The 22102-nt window shown below is 36.0% G+C and overlaps 1 protein-coding gene across 1 annotated transcript in view; it reads left to right on the top strand.

Annotated features, from left to right (window-relative positions):
- GBE1 (1,4-alpha-glucan branching enzyme 1) overlaps positions 1-22102 on the top strand; it is a 344340-nt gene that overhangs the window by 240904 nt on the left and 81334 nt on the right. The window contains exons 9-10 of the mRNA XM_077118703.1: positions 2479-2606; positions 7017-7115. Of these exons, the coding sequence (XP_076974818.1) occupies positions 2479-2606; positions 7017-7115 (227 nt within the window). The remainder of the gene's footprint in view (positions 1-2478; positions 2607-7016; positions 7116-22102) is intronic.

The raw sequence follows: 22102 nt of genomic DNA on the forward strand, positions 1-22102 counted from the left end.
TGTACTGCAGCAAGCTTACCTGTGGTGCCATCTATGTGAGAAATTCCTAGGAAAAAAGCGAAATCATTGCATGTCTCACTAATAGCTACCCATTTGAGAGAAGGTGACCCAGGGGATTAAAAAAAAAAAAGCATGGTTACGGTTAAAGAAAATCTTTTGCTGGACTAATATTCCTACATGCCCCTGCAGGAAATCTTTTGGCTGAAGCTTTTTTTTCCCAGGGAACTATATTCATTGAGGAAATACAGTTTCAAATGGGTTATGTTTTTTATGGCTTGAGAGACAAAGAAATGTTAAAAATATTCTGAGTTGTATAAGAAGATATATTTGCCTTGAAATTAAAATAAAACAAAGTAACCCAAAACTGCACATCAGAAAGATCAACTGTATACCAAGTATATCTTGAGATAAGCAACTAACATTAAGACTCGGTGCTTGATTTAAAAAATTTAGTGTCAAGGAGAATTCATTAGGAGGAATCAAGGAAGAAAAAGCAATTTATCTGCACGGATGGAAGATTTGGCTGTCCACAGGCTGCTTTTTTGTCAACCACAATGTTTACATAATTCTCAAGAAACAAGTGAGACTCAAGAATTTGATGGTTGAATTATCATTGAGGTATACACGTGAAAGAACTTGGAAAATAAAGTGTTCATGATTATACTTGGGAAATTGGGAAATAAAGTGTCATGATTATTCTTAGAAAATATCCTACAGTGATGAAATCTAGCCACCCCAAAATGTAGGTCAACATAAAGAACTTAGATGTGGGGAAACAGATTAAAAAGACTGGTATTGAACACTGGTTTGATTTACTTCAAAATAACAGTAAACAACGCTAAGAAAAAACTGCTTAAAGTAAAAAATATTTTTAGTAACAAAAATTAGGAGGTGGAGAAAAATCACAGAAGTTTGAGTATATTGTATCCTCTTTGTCAGCATAGGAAAACCGTACTACAAAAATTGAAGCAAGTGTTTAAAATGAAATTAACATCATATATTTTGTTTTCTTAACCTCAGAGGGATCTAATGAGAACTAATACTAATATCTCTTAATTCTTAATGTCGTTCTAAGTAGCCCTTTATTTTTCTACTTGTGTATATATACTAGTGCCTGAAATGATGTTGACAAACGGTAACCTTATTTCCGGATATTGGGATTTGTAGTGATTTATTGCCTTACTCTGTGAACTTTTCTAATGTTTTCCTTTTTTTAATGAGTGTGTTAATTTTCATGAAAACAGTAAAATAAATATTCTTGAAAAGTTTTAATAATCTCTAGTGGTGGCCTTTGTGTGGGGAAAGAAGTAATATTTTATAAAGTAATTTGGCAAAATCCAAAGTGTTTATTGTTTCTTTGTTTGAATCAGCTTTACCATATGCAGCAATTTGTCGTGAGAGATTCCTCCCACATGAGAGAAAGTGATATGGTGATGGAATTTTAGTGCAGCATTTATTTGTAAGCAAAAAAATTAAGACTAACTAGTACTTGTCAATGGGAAGAAATAACCAAATGAACCATGAGAAAACTAATTCTTGAACAATGAAGTAGATCAAGAATGGTACATTTGTGTACACTGGCACTGAAATATTCTAATATAATTTCCAAAATAACTTTCCAAGCAAAGAACAGACAAATGAAAATTTTAACATAGTCTGTATGCTATTAATTGAATACCATTATTTTAATCATTAAGCTAGTCCAAATTGTATCTTTAGCACCTAGTATGTCTATATGTTATTATGTTCTGGGTATTAGAGATACAGAGAGGAGCAAAACAGATATACTCCATGCCTATTCAGAGCTTATTTTAAAATGGAGGAGAGAGAATATAACTTCATGTGCAGTATGTCCAGTCACTAGTAAATATTATGAAGGCAAATTTTAAAAAGGAATGGCTAAGGTGGTCAGGAAAGCCTTCTCTGATGAGATCTGATTGTGGAGATAGTATTTGAAGTAAGGGAACATCTGATTTGGGGGTATGAGAGTGAGGTGGGGGAGCCAGTACAAAGGCCCTAGAGGCAAATGTTTTTGGAATGTTTAAGAAAATCAAGAATGTTTATTTAAGTGAATATCATAAGGAGAAAAGTTATAGCAAAAAAATGCACCTAAGCCTTAATTGTGATTATGTCTGGAAGGTGAGATCGTGGGAAGCTCTTATTATTAATGTCACACATTCCAGAAAATTGCGAGTTTTGTATGACTTTTTCTACATTGATGATCAGAATTTGTTTGTTTAACTTTGTAAAACAATAATGAATTGTTGAATTCCAAGTGTTCTGAATTTTGAAGGTTCACATAGAGTGCTGTTTTAAGTTAGAACATATATTTGATGATGCTGATAATGTATATATCTGGGTTTATTATACTTTGCTACAATTAACAAAATTGATGCCAACAGACTAATTAGTGGTGTGTTTGTGCAGAGTCAAGACTTGCATAACATAATACCTTTATATTGATTTTCTCTTCTCTAGGTCAAGGCTTTTCAGGGGATTACCATGAATACTTTGGACTACAAGTAGATGAAGATTCCCTGGTTTATCTCATGTTGGCCAATCATTTGGTTCACACGTTGTACCCAGATTCTATAACAATAGCTGAGGTAAAGCTTTGTAATGATCTCTTACCCTATAACCCCCTTTTGTATAGAGCATTTTGTGAGCACAAAGTATTGGAATAATTAACCTCATGTCAGTCATTGCATAGATGAAATTGTACCCTTACTGTAGTGCAACTACTGAGTATGGTTGGCAAATTATTTAGAATTCACTGTTTTCCTATCAGGAGATAATGTACACTAATTACATGTCAGCATTCCATTGTTAAAAGGAAAATGTCAGTGGTCAAAAAGTAAAATATCCTAATCAGTGGACAGGTCCTTCCACCATGAGATTTTCAGCAATGAAAAGAATTGAATATTAATGTGGCCTGTTTATTTATTAATTTTTTCTTTGCGTGTCTAATTACTCGAGATGGCATGGATTGCTGCCTGCAGCTTCTGTGAAGCCTTTCTTGTTCTGATGCGATTGCCTTTCTTGTTTACGTTATTGCTCTCAGATTGCCGAATGTTCACTAGTTTTTCATGATTGCTGAAGGTTTATGATTAACTGTCCCAAAGCTGCACTGTAATGATATAATTCGGTATATGCATAATTGACAGTTCCCCTCTTGGTGATAAATGTGATGAATTAAGAAGTTTGTTAAATGCTTATGCTAATTTAGATTAGTTCTAAAATCCCCTTGGATTTCTGAGTCCTCTAACTAGGAATTATTATTAAAATTGAATTTAACAAATTAAAACTGTTCTATATAAAGTGTAGTGGTTGGCATATAAAATTAGCGAGATTATTATTAAAGGAATCAGAGTTAAGGTGTATTTTTGTATTGTTGTCTGGAATGAAGTACAGGACTGACAATCTCCTTTCTGCAGCATTTATTATTTTTATGCCCTTTTTTTCTATCTGTTATATCTCAAAACTAGAAATTCCCAACTAGATGGTATGATTTCCTTGTTTATCTCTGGATAGAGAGTTTTTTTGCTTTCTTCTTCAGGCCTTCTGCTTTCTAAATATCTTCTAGATATAGAGCAATGGGCCCTAAATTCCAGAAATGAGTTCTTATGTAGAATTTTTTTAAAAAAATAAAACTTTAGTAGCGCTATTTTTATATCCAATTTTATTTCATATATTGTCCTACTCACATTTAATCATAGCACATACGTCTTGCTAATACCAGGCTTTAAGTGCAGAATATCTTTTAGTGTCAATCAAAGCATATTTTAAAGTTTTATTTTGGCTTTTAAATATTTTAATTTTATCTATCAAACATCAAAAAGTTAATTATTTTGTCAATTATGTTTATAGCTATTCAAAGTAGCAATGTCATGACAGATTACTACAAACAATTAATGACAGCACAAATCAAAAGTGGGTGCTGAAGGAAAAGAAGCAATTATTTAATACATGAAACTTAAAATTGTTACATTGATCTTTCTGTTCATTTCAAGTAAAATAGTTTCATCATCTAGGGAGCTCTAGTCTGATCATCAGTGTTTCTACCGATGAAACTTTGAAACTTTAGCCTATTCATATTACTTGGTTTTAGATTTTTCTAAAGATGTGTCTTCAATTTATTCTACTTAAATTGAAAACTACTTCAATTTCAATACCTCACTATTCTGCCTAGTGGGAGTCTTTTTAAAATGTGGAATTGATCCTCATGAACTTTTTTTTTTAAGGAAGGTGGTGTAAAGAATAAGCAATGTGATCTTATATAAAATTCTAGAGTATAAGTTTGAATTAATTTATAATAACAATTGCAAAATTGAAAAGATTTTGTCCTAGAATGTATCTAGCATTGTACGTGGTTATAATTTGCAATATTAACTAGGAATTTTTTTTATTGAGATGTTTCCTCTGGAGGAGTCATAAATGCTCTTTGATATTAAAGAATTAGAATTATTTTAACTTCATTTGAAATGATTGAATAGGCGATGTCAGTATGTATCATATTTCAATATTTGAGGCATATTTGTTTTGGTCATCTCTATGGTTATTTTTCTTTCCTTTAAGATTTTAAAAGGATAGTCAGGGTGGGCAATGGTAGCTCAGTGGCAGAATTCTCACCTGCCATGCTGGAGACCTGGGGTTCAATTTCCAGAGCCTTCCCATGTAAAGAAAAAAAAAAAAATTATAAAAGGACAGTCAGTCATTAACTTTCCACGTTAAAAAGAGGGCTCAAACATCCCAACTGCATTAACAGCAACTGTCTAGAATTTTAATTTAGTTTTTGGAGATAAGACCAATTTGTGTCCAAATATTAGTCTTGGCAAATTCCATTTCTAAAACAACCGTTAGGCCGAGTATAGAAAATACCTTAATATTTTCTAGAGAAAAATTAATTTGATCTTTAATACAGCCGTATTACCAGTCTTTCCTGACTTTGGTCCTATGAAAGCATTTGGGGAAGTTATTGGTTCTGTAATTCCAGTACCTGGCATGGCACTCGATATTTAGTAAATACACTGCAAATTTTTCAGCACTGAATTAAGCTGAATACCTATCCTATCTGTGAAAATGTAACATATTTTGATAAATGCAATGGTTTAAAAATAGTTTATTTTCTGTTATACATTCATCTTTTTTCTACTTTATCAACTACAAAATACTGTAGTATATAAAATATACTACCAAATACTGTAGTTGATAAAGTAGAAAACTGATGTTTTCTACAGTGTGCTATATTTACCCAATTTTTTTTTACATAGAAAACAGTTAATAAATTATTTTGGGAGTTCAGAGAAGTCATAGATTTACTCTTCCCAGCTTTTGTATGGAAAGTGTTTATGGAAGGTGTTGTGAAAGAAGCATTTGAACTGAGTCTCAAAGGTCATACATAGTTTATGATAGTTCTGTAGAAAGTAAGGATAATCTGGGGAAGGGTTTGGGCAGTAACACCTGTAGAAGAGTTTAAATAGTTTAAAATGACTCAAGTGTTTAGTACTTGAAATGAAATAGTAGTGGAAAGATTATGAGGTCTCTCTATTTTACTTTCTGTGTACCTCTGTTATCAATTATCACAACTACATCCATTGTTATTTCATGATAATAGATGTATGTACTTAGATTTAGGCCCTAGTTCATGAATCCCTATAGATCAAGTACTGTGTCTTAATCACCCACAGCATCTTTATTTATTCATTCAACAAATATTTATTGAGTACCAGCTTTGTGCCAGCTTTGAACCTATTGTGGTAGGTTCTTGGAATGAATCACTGAACAAAAAGGAAAAAGCAAAACGAAATAACATACCTCCGTAAAGCTTTCATTTTAACAAGGGGTGGGGATTCAGCTAATCAAAAACTAAATTGCAGAGTAAATGTTAAATGTATAATCGTTGAGTTGAGTCTTAAATTAAGGATTTTGAAGTTTTGATATAGGAGAATTTGAGTTCGGGATGTAGAAAGCTACTAAATGGTAGTAAAATGATCAGAATGACCATCACAATTTAATTTAGCATCAGTTGGTGTGAAGAGAAAATGGAGGATTCCGTTTGGAAACAGTGGTCTAGGTAAGCAGTAATGAAGACTTAATTGTATAGTGACTGTGGAAGTGGAGCCAAGGAACAGAATTTATTTGAAAAATATTCTGGAGTTAAAATGGGTAGTACTTGGCTTACATTTTGCCTTAGTTTGTTATAATAAAGTATTTTGTTATATCTGGTCCCTTATGTCAAATACGTATATATTTAATTTTACATAAAATATGTGTATATTATTATTCTTTTTTATTATGAATAGTCTAAAGGTAGCAGTAGCATAGCATAACACAGTGAGAAGACACTACTTCTTGAGGTGTAAAAGATTTGGGGTCAGATCCCTGGCTGTACCATTAGGAAATATATGTCTTTAAATATAACTTCACTACAGTAAGCCTCAGTTCATCTGCTAAATGAAGAGGATGCATTAGATAATCTCAAAGACCCCTTCCAGTTGTAACCTATGATAAGGAAAACCATCTTATTGCTTCATTCAATTTAACTAATTTTTATTTCATCAAATGCTAAACACTCACTCACATAAATATGTTCCATGCTAATTGTTATATACAGAGAGGACAGGTATAACGGATATATGCCACATATATTTTTTATGTTTGATGGATATAATAGCTAATAAAATATATTTTATACAGTAGCTCAGAAATAAGTGTGAGGAGATTGGTTTTATCAATGAAAGTTTATGCTGTTTTGTGTTCTGTATGTGATGCTAAGTAAAAGAAAAAAAATACCCTCAGGAAACTGAAGCTGACTGGGAGTGGAAAGCATTAAACAAAAATCTCATTGAAAGATGGAATATGAAATCATGATTTTATCTGCTTTTAAAATTATTTTGCCAAAACAGCCCTCAAAATATATGCCCCTGTTTATTGTTTCCAATAAATTCATTGGCCCAAACTTTATTGTGACAAGTTTGAACAGTATGAACTGACAATACTGATGTACTTTGTTTTAGGATGTTTCAGGAATGCCAGCTCTGTGTTCTCCAGTTTCCCAGGGAGGAGGTGGTTTTGATTATCGATTGGCCATGGCAATTCCAGATAAATGGATCCAGGTAAGAGTTTATGCAAATATTTTTTAATGTGAATATTAAGTCTTGTGTTCTTCTATTTATTATTTCTTCAACATATTTCTTATTTGTGATCATAGTTTACCAAAATAACAATTGATGTATTAAATTTTCCCATTAGTTCATTGATTCTTGTACCTCTTAATAAGGTGCTTCTCAAACTTCTACTAGTTTCAATTTAATGTATTTATATTTTTGTATTGTTCAGGCAGGGTGAAAATATCATTAATAAATTGTTAGCTTTATAAATGGAATTTTTCAATTAAATGAAATACTGGTTCTCTAATTTTAAAGCATGTTAGACTTCATCAAAGCATCCATTTTTTTGCCTGTAAATCATCAGTTAACATGGAAGTTACCCCTTAAGTCCCAGTACGTTCCTTGTAGATGCTGTTTTCTCAACAGATTTTGGATTTGTCCATTCACTCATTTCCTCTTTCAGCATTTAAAATTTCCTATCATATTTCAGGTACTAGGAATGTATAATTATACGTAATATCTTATACATTATTTTTCAATACACTTTTATTACACTTAATGAAAATTCAAGGAGTTTGTATATTTTGTTTCATTTAATGTCTGCCTAAGGACTAAATTCCTCATACAGACTTAGGTTTGATGTAGAACATTTTTGAGTGTTTATCATAGGATAAATATATGCAAGAGAAGTCAGAACTGAATATAACTAATCATAGCTTTTTGATGAGTCCTTTAGTACAGAGATGAACTGGTATCCTGAGACCACAGGGTAGAACCTCTTAATTTTACCTGGAAAACCAAAGAGCCTTCTCTGAAGCAAGCAGTTATTGTAACCATCTCTTAACTGTCTTTCTTATACTTCCAGGTAATTTGTACAATACACAGCTGTGACATTAAATGACTCTACAAAGAAAAAATCTGCTCCTCCATTTATAATGATTCTTTAAATGTTATCAGGTCAAATGTTTTACAAAGATGGTTAGACCCAGAGATTAACCAAGCAAGCAAATAAAAAGGCTGTCTTTAATACCTGACATCTTAGTTTTCCAGGGCTACCTGTACCAAAGCTTAAACAAAGAAATTTATTATCTCACTTTTGAATGCTAGGAGTCCAAGTTAAGGCATTATCAGGACCATGCTTCCTCTAAAGACTATGGGGTTCTGGCAGTGGCTGGCTTTTGATATAACTCAATGTACACCTCACTTACATGCTGGCTCTCTGACTCGCTCACTGACTGTCGAAATTTCCTCTTCTTATAAGGACAACAGTCATATTGGATTAAAAACTCACCCTAATCCAGTTTGGCTTCATCTTCACTAATAACATCTTCAAAGATGTTATTTCCTAATGGGGTCACATTGATGGGACCAGGGCTTAGGACTTGAACATGTCTTTTTGGGGGATACAATTCGATCTATAACACCTGGGGAGGTTACATTACATTTGTATTTTTAAAAATGTGTACTTCAAGTTTCTCACCTTAGAATAAAGTTCTTTGTGAAGCTCCCATCTTTTACTGACTCTAATCTTTCCTGACTACTTTCCCTCACAAGTACATTTTAACCTCCTGCTGAAAAACCTTCACTATTGTCTATACATAGTCAAGAATATTTCAAGGTGCATATCAACCTAGAATGATCTTCTAATCCATCATAGCTCACAGAGGAATATGTCTGTCTCTAAATAATGATGGTAGTTTTTTAAAAAATATTTTTATTTAACCCAGTAAACATTTTAGTACTTGCATGTTCAAGGTACTACACTAAGCAGTGCATTGTACACATGCAAAATTTCACTGTCCTATGAATAGGATGTCACCATCCACTCTTTTTATTGTAAATTATCTGAAGGCAGAAATTATTTTCTATTTTATGTAATTATTTAAAGATTTTTTACGTCAATAATGTGGAACTTATAGTTAATAAGACAAAAGAGTTAAAACTATTTTTTTTAAATCAGTGATTATTCTCTACTTTTACAAGTTGTGTATCTTTAAAAATAATTCTACAAATGACTGTCATTTCCCCCCCAAATGTTAAAAAAACATGCAATAATGTTAAACCAGTTGATAACGTACTCAGCATGTGTGGTATGCATTGTCATCTATCTATTAAGTATGAGTTAGACTGCTGGGTTTCATTTACATTTTTGCTGTTCAAAAGCAAACTATTATTTTCTATTTTCTACTGATATTATTTCAAAATAGATAGTTTGGAATATCATATTGATTTAACCGTTTATTCAACAAATGTTTAGCTATCTAAAATATGCCAAATTTGTCATTTCTTCATTAATTTTTAAGTTATATTTGATGTATTGTGTAAGTTAATGACTGAAATTTTCATGTGAAGATGACTTACATCATTAATTGAATCCATTCATTTACCTATTAATTCTGCCAAATATTTAATGAGCATGTTTTTAGTATACATTTTTTTTTAGTTAAACCTTTTATTTTGCGATAACTGCAGATTCATACGCAGTTGTAAGAAATAATTTAGGGTGATCTCCTGTAACCTTTACGAAGTTTAACCAATGATAGCATCTTTCATTGCTGTAGTACAATAGCATAGCAAGGATGCTGACATAGCTACAGTCAAGGTACAGAACATTTCCATCACTACAAGGATCCCTTATGTTGCCCTATTATAGCCACACCAACTTTTCTCTTGCCCCAACCACTAATCTACTCTCCATTTCTATAATTTTATCATTTCAAGAATGTTATGTAAATGAATCATACAAATACAAAATTTAGATATTGGCATTTTTCACTCAATGTGTCAGTTTGAAAGTGTTGTGTGCCCCAGAAAAGCCATGTCCTTTAATCCTGATTCAGTATTGTCTGGTGGAAACCCTTTTGATCAGATTATATCCAAGGAGGTGCAGTGCTCCCAGTTGTGGGTGTGAGACTTTTTTTTTGTATGTTGTATGGTGTGGTCACATTTCATTCTTTTTCCATGTGAGTATCCTGTTATTGTTGAAGTTTGTTTGTTTGTTTTTGTTGGTTTTTTTGTTTGCTTCTTTGAGAAGTTCATGGGCCAAGAAGTTAGCCCAGGTTTCCCACATGGCAGGCGAGAATTCTACCACTGAATTACCCTTGCACTCCCCGGGTGTAAACTTTTGATGAGATTATCTGCACTGTGATGTGGTGTGCCCAATTGTGAGTGTGGCCTTTTGGTTAGATGGAAATGTGACTCTGCCCTTTCAAGGCATGTCTTGATTAGTTTACTGGGGTCCTTCAAAAGAGGAAACATTTTGGAAAAAGCACAGAACAGATACAGATGCTTGGAGAACAGTTGCTTCAGAACTGACAGAGCCAACACAAGACCCAGACATTTGGAAATGCAGGGCCCAACAGACATTGCAACGTACCTGCACATGAGATGTTAAGCAAGCCAGAATCCAGAGTTGTCTCCCAGAGGAGCTAAAGTGAAGATCGACAGGTGCCAAGTGAGGAACCCCCACAGGAAACAGAGGCTGAAACCAGGATCAAGGGACCAGTAGATGCCAACCACTGACAGTGCCTTCCAGCTAACAGAGTTATTCTGGATGGCATGTGCCTCTTTTGAGTGAAGGTAACCTCCTCTTGGTGCCTTAGTTTGGACATTTCCTTGGCACTACAACTGTAAACTTTTAACTTAATTTCCCATTTTAAAAACCATTCCATTACAGGTATAGTGCTTTCTGGCAGCATTAGTAAACTAATACAGATTTTCATACAAAGGGTGGGGTGTTGCTATTGTTTGCAAATATGAAACATTTTGGAATAGCTTTTTCAGTGAGTAAGAGGAAGATTCTGGAAGTGTTGTGAGGCGCTTGTAAGAGAAGGCCTAGAATGCTTTAAAGAGACTGGTCGTAGAAATGTGTTTTCTAAGAATACTTCTGATAAGGCTTTAGACAGAAATGATGAATGTGTCATTGCAAAGAAGAAGGAGGTCATTCTTTGTAGATGGAGGGCAAAATTTGGGAGTGATGAACTTGGGTATTTAAGCAGAAGAAATTTCTAAACTAAATGTGGAAAATGCAGTTTTGCTGCTCCTTGGAGCTTATACTAAAAAGCGAGATGAAAGATAAGTTGAGAAATGAACTCTTGTGTACAAAGTAAAGAAATTGTTGGTCTGGACAATTCTGGGCTTCCAGAAAGTGAAACCCCAGTGAATAGAGCCTCACATAAGGATATAACCAAACATGTAATCATTTAGTCATTACAAGACAAGCCAGAATTGGAAATGGAGTTATCCAGAAAGGATTTGTAGAAAGTCTTGTTTTCTGATGATTATGACCCCTGCAAAGAAGACTAACAAGAGTATTGCAGGATCTGTATAAACAGAACCACTGCCAGTTTGGACAAAAATGGACAGAAAAGGGAAAAATTGAGGGAAAAATGACTAAGGCAGAACCATAGAAGCTAAGGTCTGAATCCAGGAAATCTTGGGCCAGGAGATTGGACCCTCCCATACATGTGGAGAGGGTCACTTTTCCCTGGAAGCAGAGGGTGGACCTTCTGCTTTGTTGCTCAGGAAGAGTTGTGCCACCTCACGCCTCAGGGAGGGTGAAACACATAAACCTGGGTTTGGTGGGAGCCTGCCTGCACTCATTGTTCTGGAGGGGTTGAGTGTGTGCTCTAGAGATGGCAAAGATCCTGAGTACTGCCTTGATGTTTGGAGAGGGTGGAGCCAAGAAGAAGGTGGTCTCCCCAGTATGCTCCAGTCTTGCAACCTTTGCCCCAGCATTTGGTGAGATTGAGGCCACTGCATAGGCCCTTGGAAAGGGTGGGGCTGTTGCTTTCTAAAGCCCTGATAACAAATGGCTCTCAAACTTTGAAATTCAATGGAGTTTGCCCTGCAGGTTTTTGGAACTTTTGGGTCCAGTGACCCTTTTACCTTTAGATTTCTCCCTATGGCAATGGAAACATGTATCCTATGAATGTCTCTCATTTGTATATTGGCAGCAGATAACTTGTGGGTTTCACAGATCAAGAGCCAGAGAAGAATGGTTTGCCTTAAAACAGACATACCTGTAATTCATATTGATGAGATTTGAGATTTTGTACTCTTTTTTTTACTTTGAATTGTATTAGTATTGTTCCTGAAATGATTTAAGGCTTATGTGATATTTTTGATGGAATGAATGTATTTTGTATATGGAAAGAAAATGTCTTTTGGGACTCCAGAGGGTGGAATGTGCTAATTTGAAAGTGTTGTATACCCCAGAAAATCCATGCACTTTAACCCTGATTAAATATTGTAGGGTGGAAATCCTTTCTTATTAGATTAAAAAATCTGATCTATTAGTTAAAAAATGATGAGGCAGTGCTCCCAGTTGTGGGTGTGACTTTTTGATATGATTATCCTACAGAGAGAGGCAGTGCTCCCAGTTGTGGGTGTGACTTTTTGATATGATTATCTTACAGAGATGTGGCATGCCTGATTGTGGGGTTGGCCTTTTGGTGAGATGGAGATGTGATTCCACCCATTCAGTGTGGGTCTTGATTAGTTTACTGGAGCCCTTTAAAAGTGGGAACATTTTGAAGAAAGCACAGAGCAGATGCAGATGCTTGGAGAACAATTGCTTCAGAACTGACAGAGCCAACACGAGACCCATATGTTTGGAAACACAGGGCCCAGCAGATGTTCCCGTGACCCTGTCCAAGAGATGCTAAGCAAGCCAGAACCCAGAGTTGTGTCCCAGAGGAGCTAAAGTGAAGGCCCACAGATGCTAGTGAGGAACCCCCACCGGAAACAGAGGCTGAAAACAATGGAGCCCAGGAACAAGGGACCAGTAGATACCAATCATATGCCTTCCTAGCTGACAGAGTTGTTCTGGATGGCATCAACCATTTTTATTTATTTATTTTTTTATTTTTTTATATGGGCAAGCACTAGGACTCAAACCCAGGTCTCTGACATGGCAGGCAAGAACTCTGCCAGTGAGCCACCGTGGCCCACCCATCAGCTTTTTTTGAGTGAAGGTAACCTCCTATTGGTGCCTTAGTTTGGACACTTTCTCACCACTGGAACTGTAAACTTTTAACTTATTTAATCCCTTTTTAAAAGTCATTCCATTTCTATTATATTGCTTTCTAGCAGCTTTAGCAAACTAATACACTCAGCAAAATTCTCCAGAGCTTCATCTAGGTTATTGTATATATCAATAGTGCATTCTCTTTTATGGATGAGTGGTATCCCATAGTATGGATATACCAGAATTTGTTAAACTGTACACCCATTCAAGGACATATGATTTGTTTCCAATTTTTGATATTCTGACTAAAGCTACTGTAAAGATTTATTTACAAGTTTTTGTGTGAACATAAGTTTGCATTTCTCTGAGATAAATGCTCAGAGTGCAATTGTTTAATTTTGCACTAAACTAAATAAGTATTTGCATGTTTAGTTTTTTAAGAAACTGCCAAACTTTTTCCAAAAAGCTTGTAGCATTTTACATTGCTACCAGCAATGTATGAAAGATCTAGTTTCTGTACATCCACTCCAGCTTTTGGTGTTATCATTATTTTTCAGTTTAGCCATTTTAATACATATGTAGTGACATCTCATTGTGGTTTTCAATTTTCATTTCCCTGATGGCTAATGATGTTGAATGTCTTTCATGTACTTATTTGCCACCTGTGTCTTCTTCTCTGAAATGTTTGTTCATGTGTTTTGACCATTGTGCTGGTTTGAAATGATATATGTACCCTAGAAAACATGTTTTAATCCAAATCCCATTTTGTAAAAGCAGCCATTTCTTCTAATCCCTATTCAGTATTGAATGCTTGAAACTGTAATCAGATCATCTCCCTGAAGATGTGATTTAATCAAGAGTGGTTATTAAACTGGATTAGCTGGAGGCATGTCTCTACCCATTTGGGTAGGTCTTGATTAGTTTCTGAAGTCCTAAAAAGGAGGAAACATTTTAGAGAAAGAGAGATTTCTGAGAGAGCAGAGAATGACATAGCCATGAGAAGCACAATCTGCCAGCCAGTGACCTTTGGAGATGAAGGAGGAAAATCCCTCCCAGGGAGCTTCATGAAACAGGTAGCCAGGAGAAGAAGCAAGCACATGACACCATATTCACCATATGCCCGTCCAGATAAGAGAGGAACTCTGACTGTGTTCGCCATGTGCCCTTCCACTTGAGAGAAAAGTCCTGAACTTCATCTGCCTTCTTGGGTCAAGGTATCTTTCTCTGGATGCCTGTGATTGGACATTTCTATAGACTTGTTTTAATTGGGACATTTTCTCAGCCTTAGAACTGTACACTAGCAACTTATTAAATTCCCGTTTTTAAAAGCCATGTGTTTCTGGTATATTGCATTCCAGCAGCTAGCAAACTAGAACAACTATTTTCTCATTCAATTTTTTTTTCTTCCTTTTACTGTGGACTTTTTGAGAGTTCTTTATATACACTACATTTGAGTCTTTTGTCAGATATATGGTTGGAAAATATTTTCTTCCAGTCTGAAGCTTGTATTTTCATCTTTCTCATATGGGTTTTCACAGAAAAAAAAAAAACATATTTAATTTTACTGAAGTCCAGCTTATCAATTTTCCTTTTACAGATTGTGCTTTTGATGCCAAGTCTAAGAATTCTGACTATCTCTATATAATGAAGATTTTCTCCTACATTTTTTTATTGAAAGTCTTCTAATTTAAATTTTTACATTTAAGTCCATGTCTTAGATTGTTAAGCCACTATGACAAATAACACACTTGTTGGCTTAAACAATAGGAATTTATTGTCTCACAGTTTTGGATAATTAATCCAATACTAAGGTATCACAAAGCCATACTTTCTCCTGGAATCTATAATAATGGCTTTCCAGCAATTCTCCATCACATGACAATCTGAATGTGTTCTCTTTCTCTAATTCCTACTTAAAAAAAAAAAATCTAGATTTCCTCTGCTTATAGATATTTATGCCATGTCGATTGTTTCACCTTAATTCAATTTGGTTTGATCCAATTAGGAACTTTGAATTTCTTGTTTCCAAATTAGTTTGCACTAATAGGGCAAGGAGTTAAGGTTTGAATGTATTTTTGTGTATGTGTATATGGGGTGGGGGGTATTACTCAATTTACCACAATCCATGATCCATTTTGAGTTCATTTTCATGTACAGTGTAGGACGTAGGCCAATAGGCCAAGGTTCTTTTCTCTTTTCTTTCTTTATTATTATTTTTTGCCTATAGATATCCAACTATTCTAGCATCATTTGTTCAGAAGTCTATCATTCTTCCATTGAATTGCTTGTGTACCATTTTCAAGAACTAATTTGGTGTATTTGTGTCGATCTGTATAAACAGTTTTCTGTTTCTTCTGTATTTAATTACCACAAACTTAGTGACTTAATACAGTACAAATATATTGTTGTACAGTTCTGGAGTTCAGGAATCTGGAATTGTTCCTACCGGGCTAAAATCAAGGTGTCAGCAGGGCTAGGTTCCTTCTCAGAGCTCTAGGGAAGAATCTGTTTCCTTGCTTTTCTCAGCTTCTGCAGACCAGCTGTATTTCTTGGTTTTGGTCCCTTTCTCCATCTTCAAAGCCAGTAGAGTATCATCTTCAATCTCTCTCTTACTCTGGCATCCCTGCTTCCCTCTTAGGAGGACCCTTTTAATTATATTGACCCCGTCCAGATAATTTAGAATACTCTTTTCATGTCATGATTCTTAACTTCATCATATCTGTAAAGTCCTTTTGCTGTATAAAGTAACATATTCACAGGTTCTAGAGATTAAAATGTGGACATGTTTCATCAGCCATTATTCTGTGTATCGTGGTATGCATGCTGTCTCCCGATTATGCACATCCATCCTGCAAGCAAATCATATTCACCCATCCCAATATCCTCTAAATTCTCAATCCATTACAACATCAACTCAAAGTCCAAAAAAGCATCTTAATCTCATCAGTTCAGAAGTTCCAAATTTCATCTAAATCAGGTTATGGTGAAAACTTGTATGACTCATTCTGCATCAAAACTTCTTTCTGTCTATGTCATACCTGTTCCAAAAATACATAGGCATAGGTACTAGCTAAGGACAATCTTGTTCAGAAAAGGAAGCAATCTAAATAAGAATGTAGTCACCAAACAATGTTGATATCCAATAAGTCAAACTAGGTTTCAGTGCCTGGGAATAATCCTCTGTGGTTCAGGGCTCTACTGTCTGGGCTCATTATTGTACCCTGGAATCATCCTTCCTTTTTTTTCATGAAGGGTAGCCCCAGTTTGCAGCTGAGTAGCTATATTAATCCATTTCACACCTGTAGAATTTTGGAGGTTGAACAGCCTTCATTCAGTTCTTCCAGCTCTCTATTTCAGTCTAGCTGGCAGTGTTTCTACCGGTATAAAATTCTTAGAATCTGTTTGGTCTCTCATGTATATCATGGAGATTGACTCCATTATGTAAGAGGCTCTGCCACAGATCTTTTCTGGAAGTCCCATCTCTATTCTTGTCTTCTGCTGAGATGGCTCAGGGCATCCATGTGTCACAGGCCTGATTTCTTTAAAGAGTGCTCTGTGTAACTGAATAATCTGACATTTTGATTCTTCCCTGGTACTAGCAAAGTGTTGGCCAGCCACATACTTGATTTTATCTCCCTAGCACTCCTTCCTGACCATAAATCTCCTAATTTTAGTGTCTTTTGCAATCTGTAAAGGCTGAGGGTTTCCCAAATTATCATGTGCTGGTTCCTTTTTGCTTATTAGTTCTTCCCTCACTTTATCTCTTTCCTCTCATGTTTTACTATAAACATCAAGAAGAAACCAGATGACACCTTCAGAACTTTGCTTGGAAACCTCCTCAGCTAAATGACCAAATTCATCACTAATAATTTCTCTTTCTACATAACTGTAGGATGAAAGTCTGTAAAATTTCTGCCACTATAAAACAAGGATCCTCTTTCCTCCAGTTTCCAGTTATATGTTCCTCAGTCCCTCTCAGCCCTCACCAGCAGCAGCTTCCACATCCATATCGCTAGGAATAATGGATGTTTATTATTATTCTAATAAACTGTTTGTGATGATGTGCATGTTTTCTAAGACAATATAGTTTTCTCTACGGAATTCTTCACTTCCATCAGTATTCTCACTAGCAGAGCCTCTAGCATCTACATTTCTACTGTCAGTCTGTTTGAGGCAATCTAGGCTTTTTTCTGTCATACCCCTCAAAATTCTTCCAGCTTCTGCCACTTCCTGGAAGATGGCGGCTTAGTAAGACGCGCGGATCTTAGTTTCTTCTCCAGGACACCTACTAGGGGAGTAGAAACGATACAGAAAGCGCCCAAAGCCACAACAGAGATAAAAAAGACAGCGTACCCAATCCTGGAACGGCTGGCTGGCTGAGAGAAGCAGCTCGGGTGAGATCGCCGAGGCGCGCGGGCCTTACCGGGCGGGGTGGCAAGCGGCCGGAGTTACTCCCTTCCCCCTTCCCGGGCCGGCTGGGAGAATTGGAGAGGTGGTCCCATGAAACCAAGGCGACTGGCGCCCACACCACGCGCAGCCCCCGGACCAACTGAGAGAATTGGATCGGAAACCCCCAGGCCGCGGAGAACGGTGACCCCGTGACTCCCGGGGAACGTGCACTCTCTTGGGCGGGCCGCTGCCGCTGGCGCCCTCCCGCCACGCTTGTTGCCCAGGGCCGACTAGGAAATTCGGACGGGCTCTTTCCCTGGCTGCAGCGACCAGCAACCCTCCCTGCGTTCGGACCCCGGGCCGGCTCAAGCCGCTTCGGCTAGTGAACCCCCAGGACGGCGAGAGTTTTCCAAAGTTTAAGGTCCCACAGCACCTTTTACTGGTGGGACCCGCAGACAAACGTGTGCCACGAGCGCCACCTACTGGGCAGGATAAGAAAAACAGAACCCAGAGATTTCACAGAAAAATATTACAACCTTGCTGGGTCCAACACCAAGAGAAATCTGAATAAATGCCCAGACGCCAGCAGCAGAAGATAACTGTCCACGCTCAAAAGATTGAGAATATGGCCCAGTCAAAGGAACAAACCAATAGCTCAAATGAGACACAAGAGCTGAGACAACTAATGCTGAATATACGAACAGAAATGGAAAACCTCTTCAAAAATGAAATCGATAAATTGAGGGAGGACATGAAGAGGACATGGGCTGGACCTAAAGAAGAAATAGAAAAACTGAAAAAACAAATTGCAGAACTTATGGAAGTGAAGGATAAAGTAGCAAACATAGAAAAAATAATGGATAGCTACAATGATAGATTTAAAGAGACAGAAGATAGAATTAGTGATTTGGAGGATGGAACATCTGAATTCCAAAAAGAAACAGAAACTATCGGGAAAAGAATGGAAAAATTTGAACAGGGTATCAGGGAACTCAAGGACAATATGAACCGCACAAATATACGTGTTGTGGGTGTCCCAGAAGGAGAAGAGAAGGGAAAAGGAGGAGGAAAACTAATGGAAGAAATTTTCACTGAAAATTTCCCAACTCTTATGAAAGACCTAAAATTACAGATCCAAGAAGTGCAGCGCACCCCAAAGAGATTAGACCCAAATAGGCGTTCTCCAAGACACTTACTAGTTAGAATGTCAGAGGTCAAAGAGAAAGAGAAGATCTTGAAAGCAGCAAGAGAAAAACAATCCATTACATACAAGGGAAACCCAATAAGACTTTGTGTAGATTTCTCAGCAGAAACCATGGAAGCTAGAAGACAGTGGGATGATATATTTAAAATACTAAAAGAGAAAAACTGCCAACCAAGACTCCTATATCCAGCAAAATTATCCTTCAAAAATGAGGGAGAAATTAAAACATTCTCAGACAAAAAGTCACTGAAAGAATTTGTGACCAAGAGACCAGCTCTGCAAGAAATACTAAAGGGAGCACTAGAGTCAGATACAAAAAGACAGAAGAGAGAGATATGGAAAAGAGTGTAGAAAGAAGGAAAATCAGATATGCTATATATAATACAAAAGGCAAAATGTTAGAGGAAAATATTATCCAAACAGTAATAACACTAAATGTCAATGGACTGAATTCCCCAATCAAAAGACATAGATTGGCAGAATGGATTAAAAAACAGGATCCTTCGATATGCTGTCTACAGGAAACACATCTTAGACCCAAAGATAAACATAGGTTGAAAGTGAAAGGTTGGGAAAAGATATTTCATGCAAACAACAACCAGAAAAGAGCAGGAGTGGCTATACTAATATCCAACAAATTAGACTTCAAATGTAAAACAGTTAAAAGAGACAAAGAAGGACACTATATACTAATAAAAGGAACAATTAAACAAGAAGACATAACAATCATAAATATTTACGCACCGAATCAGAATGCCCCAAAATACGTGAGGAATATACTGCAAACACTGAAAAGGGAAATAGACTCATATACCATAATAGTTGGAGACTTCAACTCACCACTCTCATCAAGGGACAGAACATCTAGACAGAGGATCAACAAAGAAATAGAGAATCTGAATATTACTATAAATGAACTAGACTTAATAGACATTTATAGGACATTGCACCCCACAACAGCAGGATACACCTTTTTCTCAAGTGCTCATGGATCATTCTCAAAGATAGACCATATGCTGGGTCACAAAGCAAGTCTTAACAAATTTAAAAAGATTGAAATCTTACACAACACTTTCTCGGACCATAAAGGAATGATGTTGGAAATCAATAATAGGCAGAGTGCCAGAAAATTCACAAATACGTGGAGGCTCAACAACACACTCCTAAACAACGACTGGGTCAAAGAAGAAATTGCAAGAGAAATTAGCAAATACCTCGAGGCGAATGAAAATGAAAACACAACATATCAAAACTTATGGGACGCAGCAAAGGCAGTGCTAAGAGGGAAATTTATTGCTCTAAATGCCTATATCAGAAAAGAAGAAAAGGCAAAAATTCAGGAATTAACTATCCATTTGGAAGAACTGGAGAAAGAACAGCAAGCTAACCCCAAAGCAAGCAAAAGGAAAGAAATAACACAGATTAGAGCACAAATAAATGAAATTGAAAACATGAAAACAATAGAGAAAATCAATAAGGCCAGAAGTTGGTTCTATGAGAAAATCAATAAGATTGATGGGCCCTTAGCAAGATTGACAAAAAGAAGAAGAGAGAGGATGCAAATAAATAAGATCAGAAATGGAAGAGGAGACATAACTACTGACCTCACAGAAATAAAGGAGGTAATAACAGGATACTATGAACAACTTTACGCTAATAAATACAACAATTTAGAGGAAATGGACGGGTTCCTGGAAAGACATGAACAACCAACTTTGACTCAAGAAGACATAGATGACCTCAACAAACCAATCACAAGTAAAGAAATTGAATTAGTCATTCAAAAGCTTCCTAAAAAGAAAAGTCCAGGACCAGATGGCTTCACATGTGAATTCTACCAAACGTTCCAGAAAGAATTAGTACCAATTCTCTTCAAACTCTTCAAAAAAATCGAAGTGGAGGGAAAACTACCTAATTCATTCTATGAAGCCAACATCACCCTCATACCAAAACCAGGCAAAGATATTACAAAAAAAGAAAACTACAGACCAATCTCTCTAATGAATACAGATGCAAAAATCCTCAATAAAATTCTAGCAAATCGTATCCAACAACACATTAAAAGAATTATACATCATGACCAAGTAGGATTCATCCCAGGTATGCAAGGATGGTTCAACATAAGAAAATCAATTAATGTAATACACCATATCAACAAATCAAAGCAGAAAAATCACATGATCATCTCAATTGATGCAGAGAAGGCATTCGACAAGATTCAACATCCTTTCCTGTTGAAAACACTTCAAAAGATAGGAATACAAGGGAACTTCCTTAAAATGATAGAGGGAATATATGAAAAACCCACAGCTAATATCATCCTCAATGGGGAAAAATTGAAAACTTTCCCCCTAAGATCAGGAACAAGACAAGGATGTCCACTATCACCACTATTATTCAACATTGTGTTGGAGGTTCTAGCCAGAGCAATTAGACAAGAAAAAGAAATACAAGGCATCAAAATTGGAAAGGAAGAAGTAAAACTATCACTGTTTGCAGACGATATGATACTATACGTCGAAAACCCGGAAAAATCCACAACAAAACTACTAGAGCTAATAAATGAGTACAGCAAAGTAGCAGGTTACAAGATCAACATTCAAAAATCTGTAGCATTTCTATACACTAGTAATGAACAAGCTGAGGGGGAAATCAAGAAACGAATCCCATTTACAATTGCAACTAAAAGAATAAAATACCTAGGAATAAATTTAACTAAAGAGACAAAAAACCTATATAAAGAAAACTACAAAAAACTGCTAAAAGAAATCACAGAAGACCTAAATAGATGGAAGGGCATACCGTGTTCATGGATTGGAAGACTAAATATAGTTAAGATGTCAATCCTACCTAAATTGATTTACAGATTCAATGCAATACCAATCAAAATCCCAACAACGTATTTTTCAGAAATAGAAAAACCAATAAGCAAATTTATCTGGAAGGGCAGGGTGCCCCGAATTGCTAAAAACATCTTGAGGAAAAAAAACGAAGCTGGAGGTCTCGCGCTGCCTGACTTTAAGGCATATTATGAAGCCACAGTGGTCAAAACAGCATGGTATTGGCATAAAGATAGATATATCGACCAATGGAATTGAATAGAGTGCTCAGATATAGACCCTCTCATCTATGGACATTTGATCTTTGATAAGGCAGTCAAGCCAACTCACCTGGGACAGAGCAGTCTCTTCAATAAATGGTGCCTAGAGAACTGGATATCCATATGCAAAAGAATGAAAGAAGACCCATCTCTCACACCCTATACAAAAGTTAACTCAAGATGGATCAAAGATCTAAACATTAGGTCTAAGACCATAAAACAGTTAGAGGAAAATGTTGGGAGATATCTTATGGATCTTACAACTGGAGGCGGTTTTATGGACCTTAAACCTAAAGCAAGAGCACTGAAGAAGGAAATAAATAAATGGGAAC

The sequence above is a fragment of the Tamandua tetradactyla genome, chromosome 10 (assembly GCF_023851605.1).
Source record: "Tamandua tetradactyla isolate mTamTet1 chromosome 10, mTamTet1.pri, whole genome shotgun sequence".
NCBI classification, from domain to species: domain Eukaryota; kingdom Metazoa; phylum Chordata; class Mammalia; order Pilosa; family Myrmecophagidae; genus Tamandua; species Tamandua tetradactyla.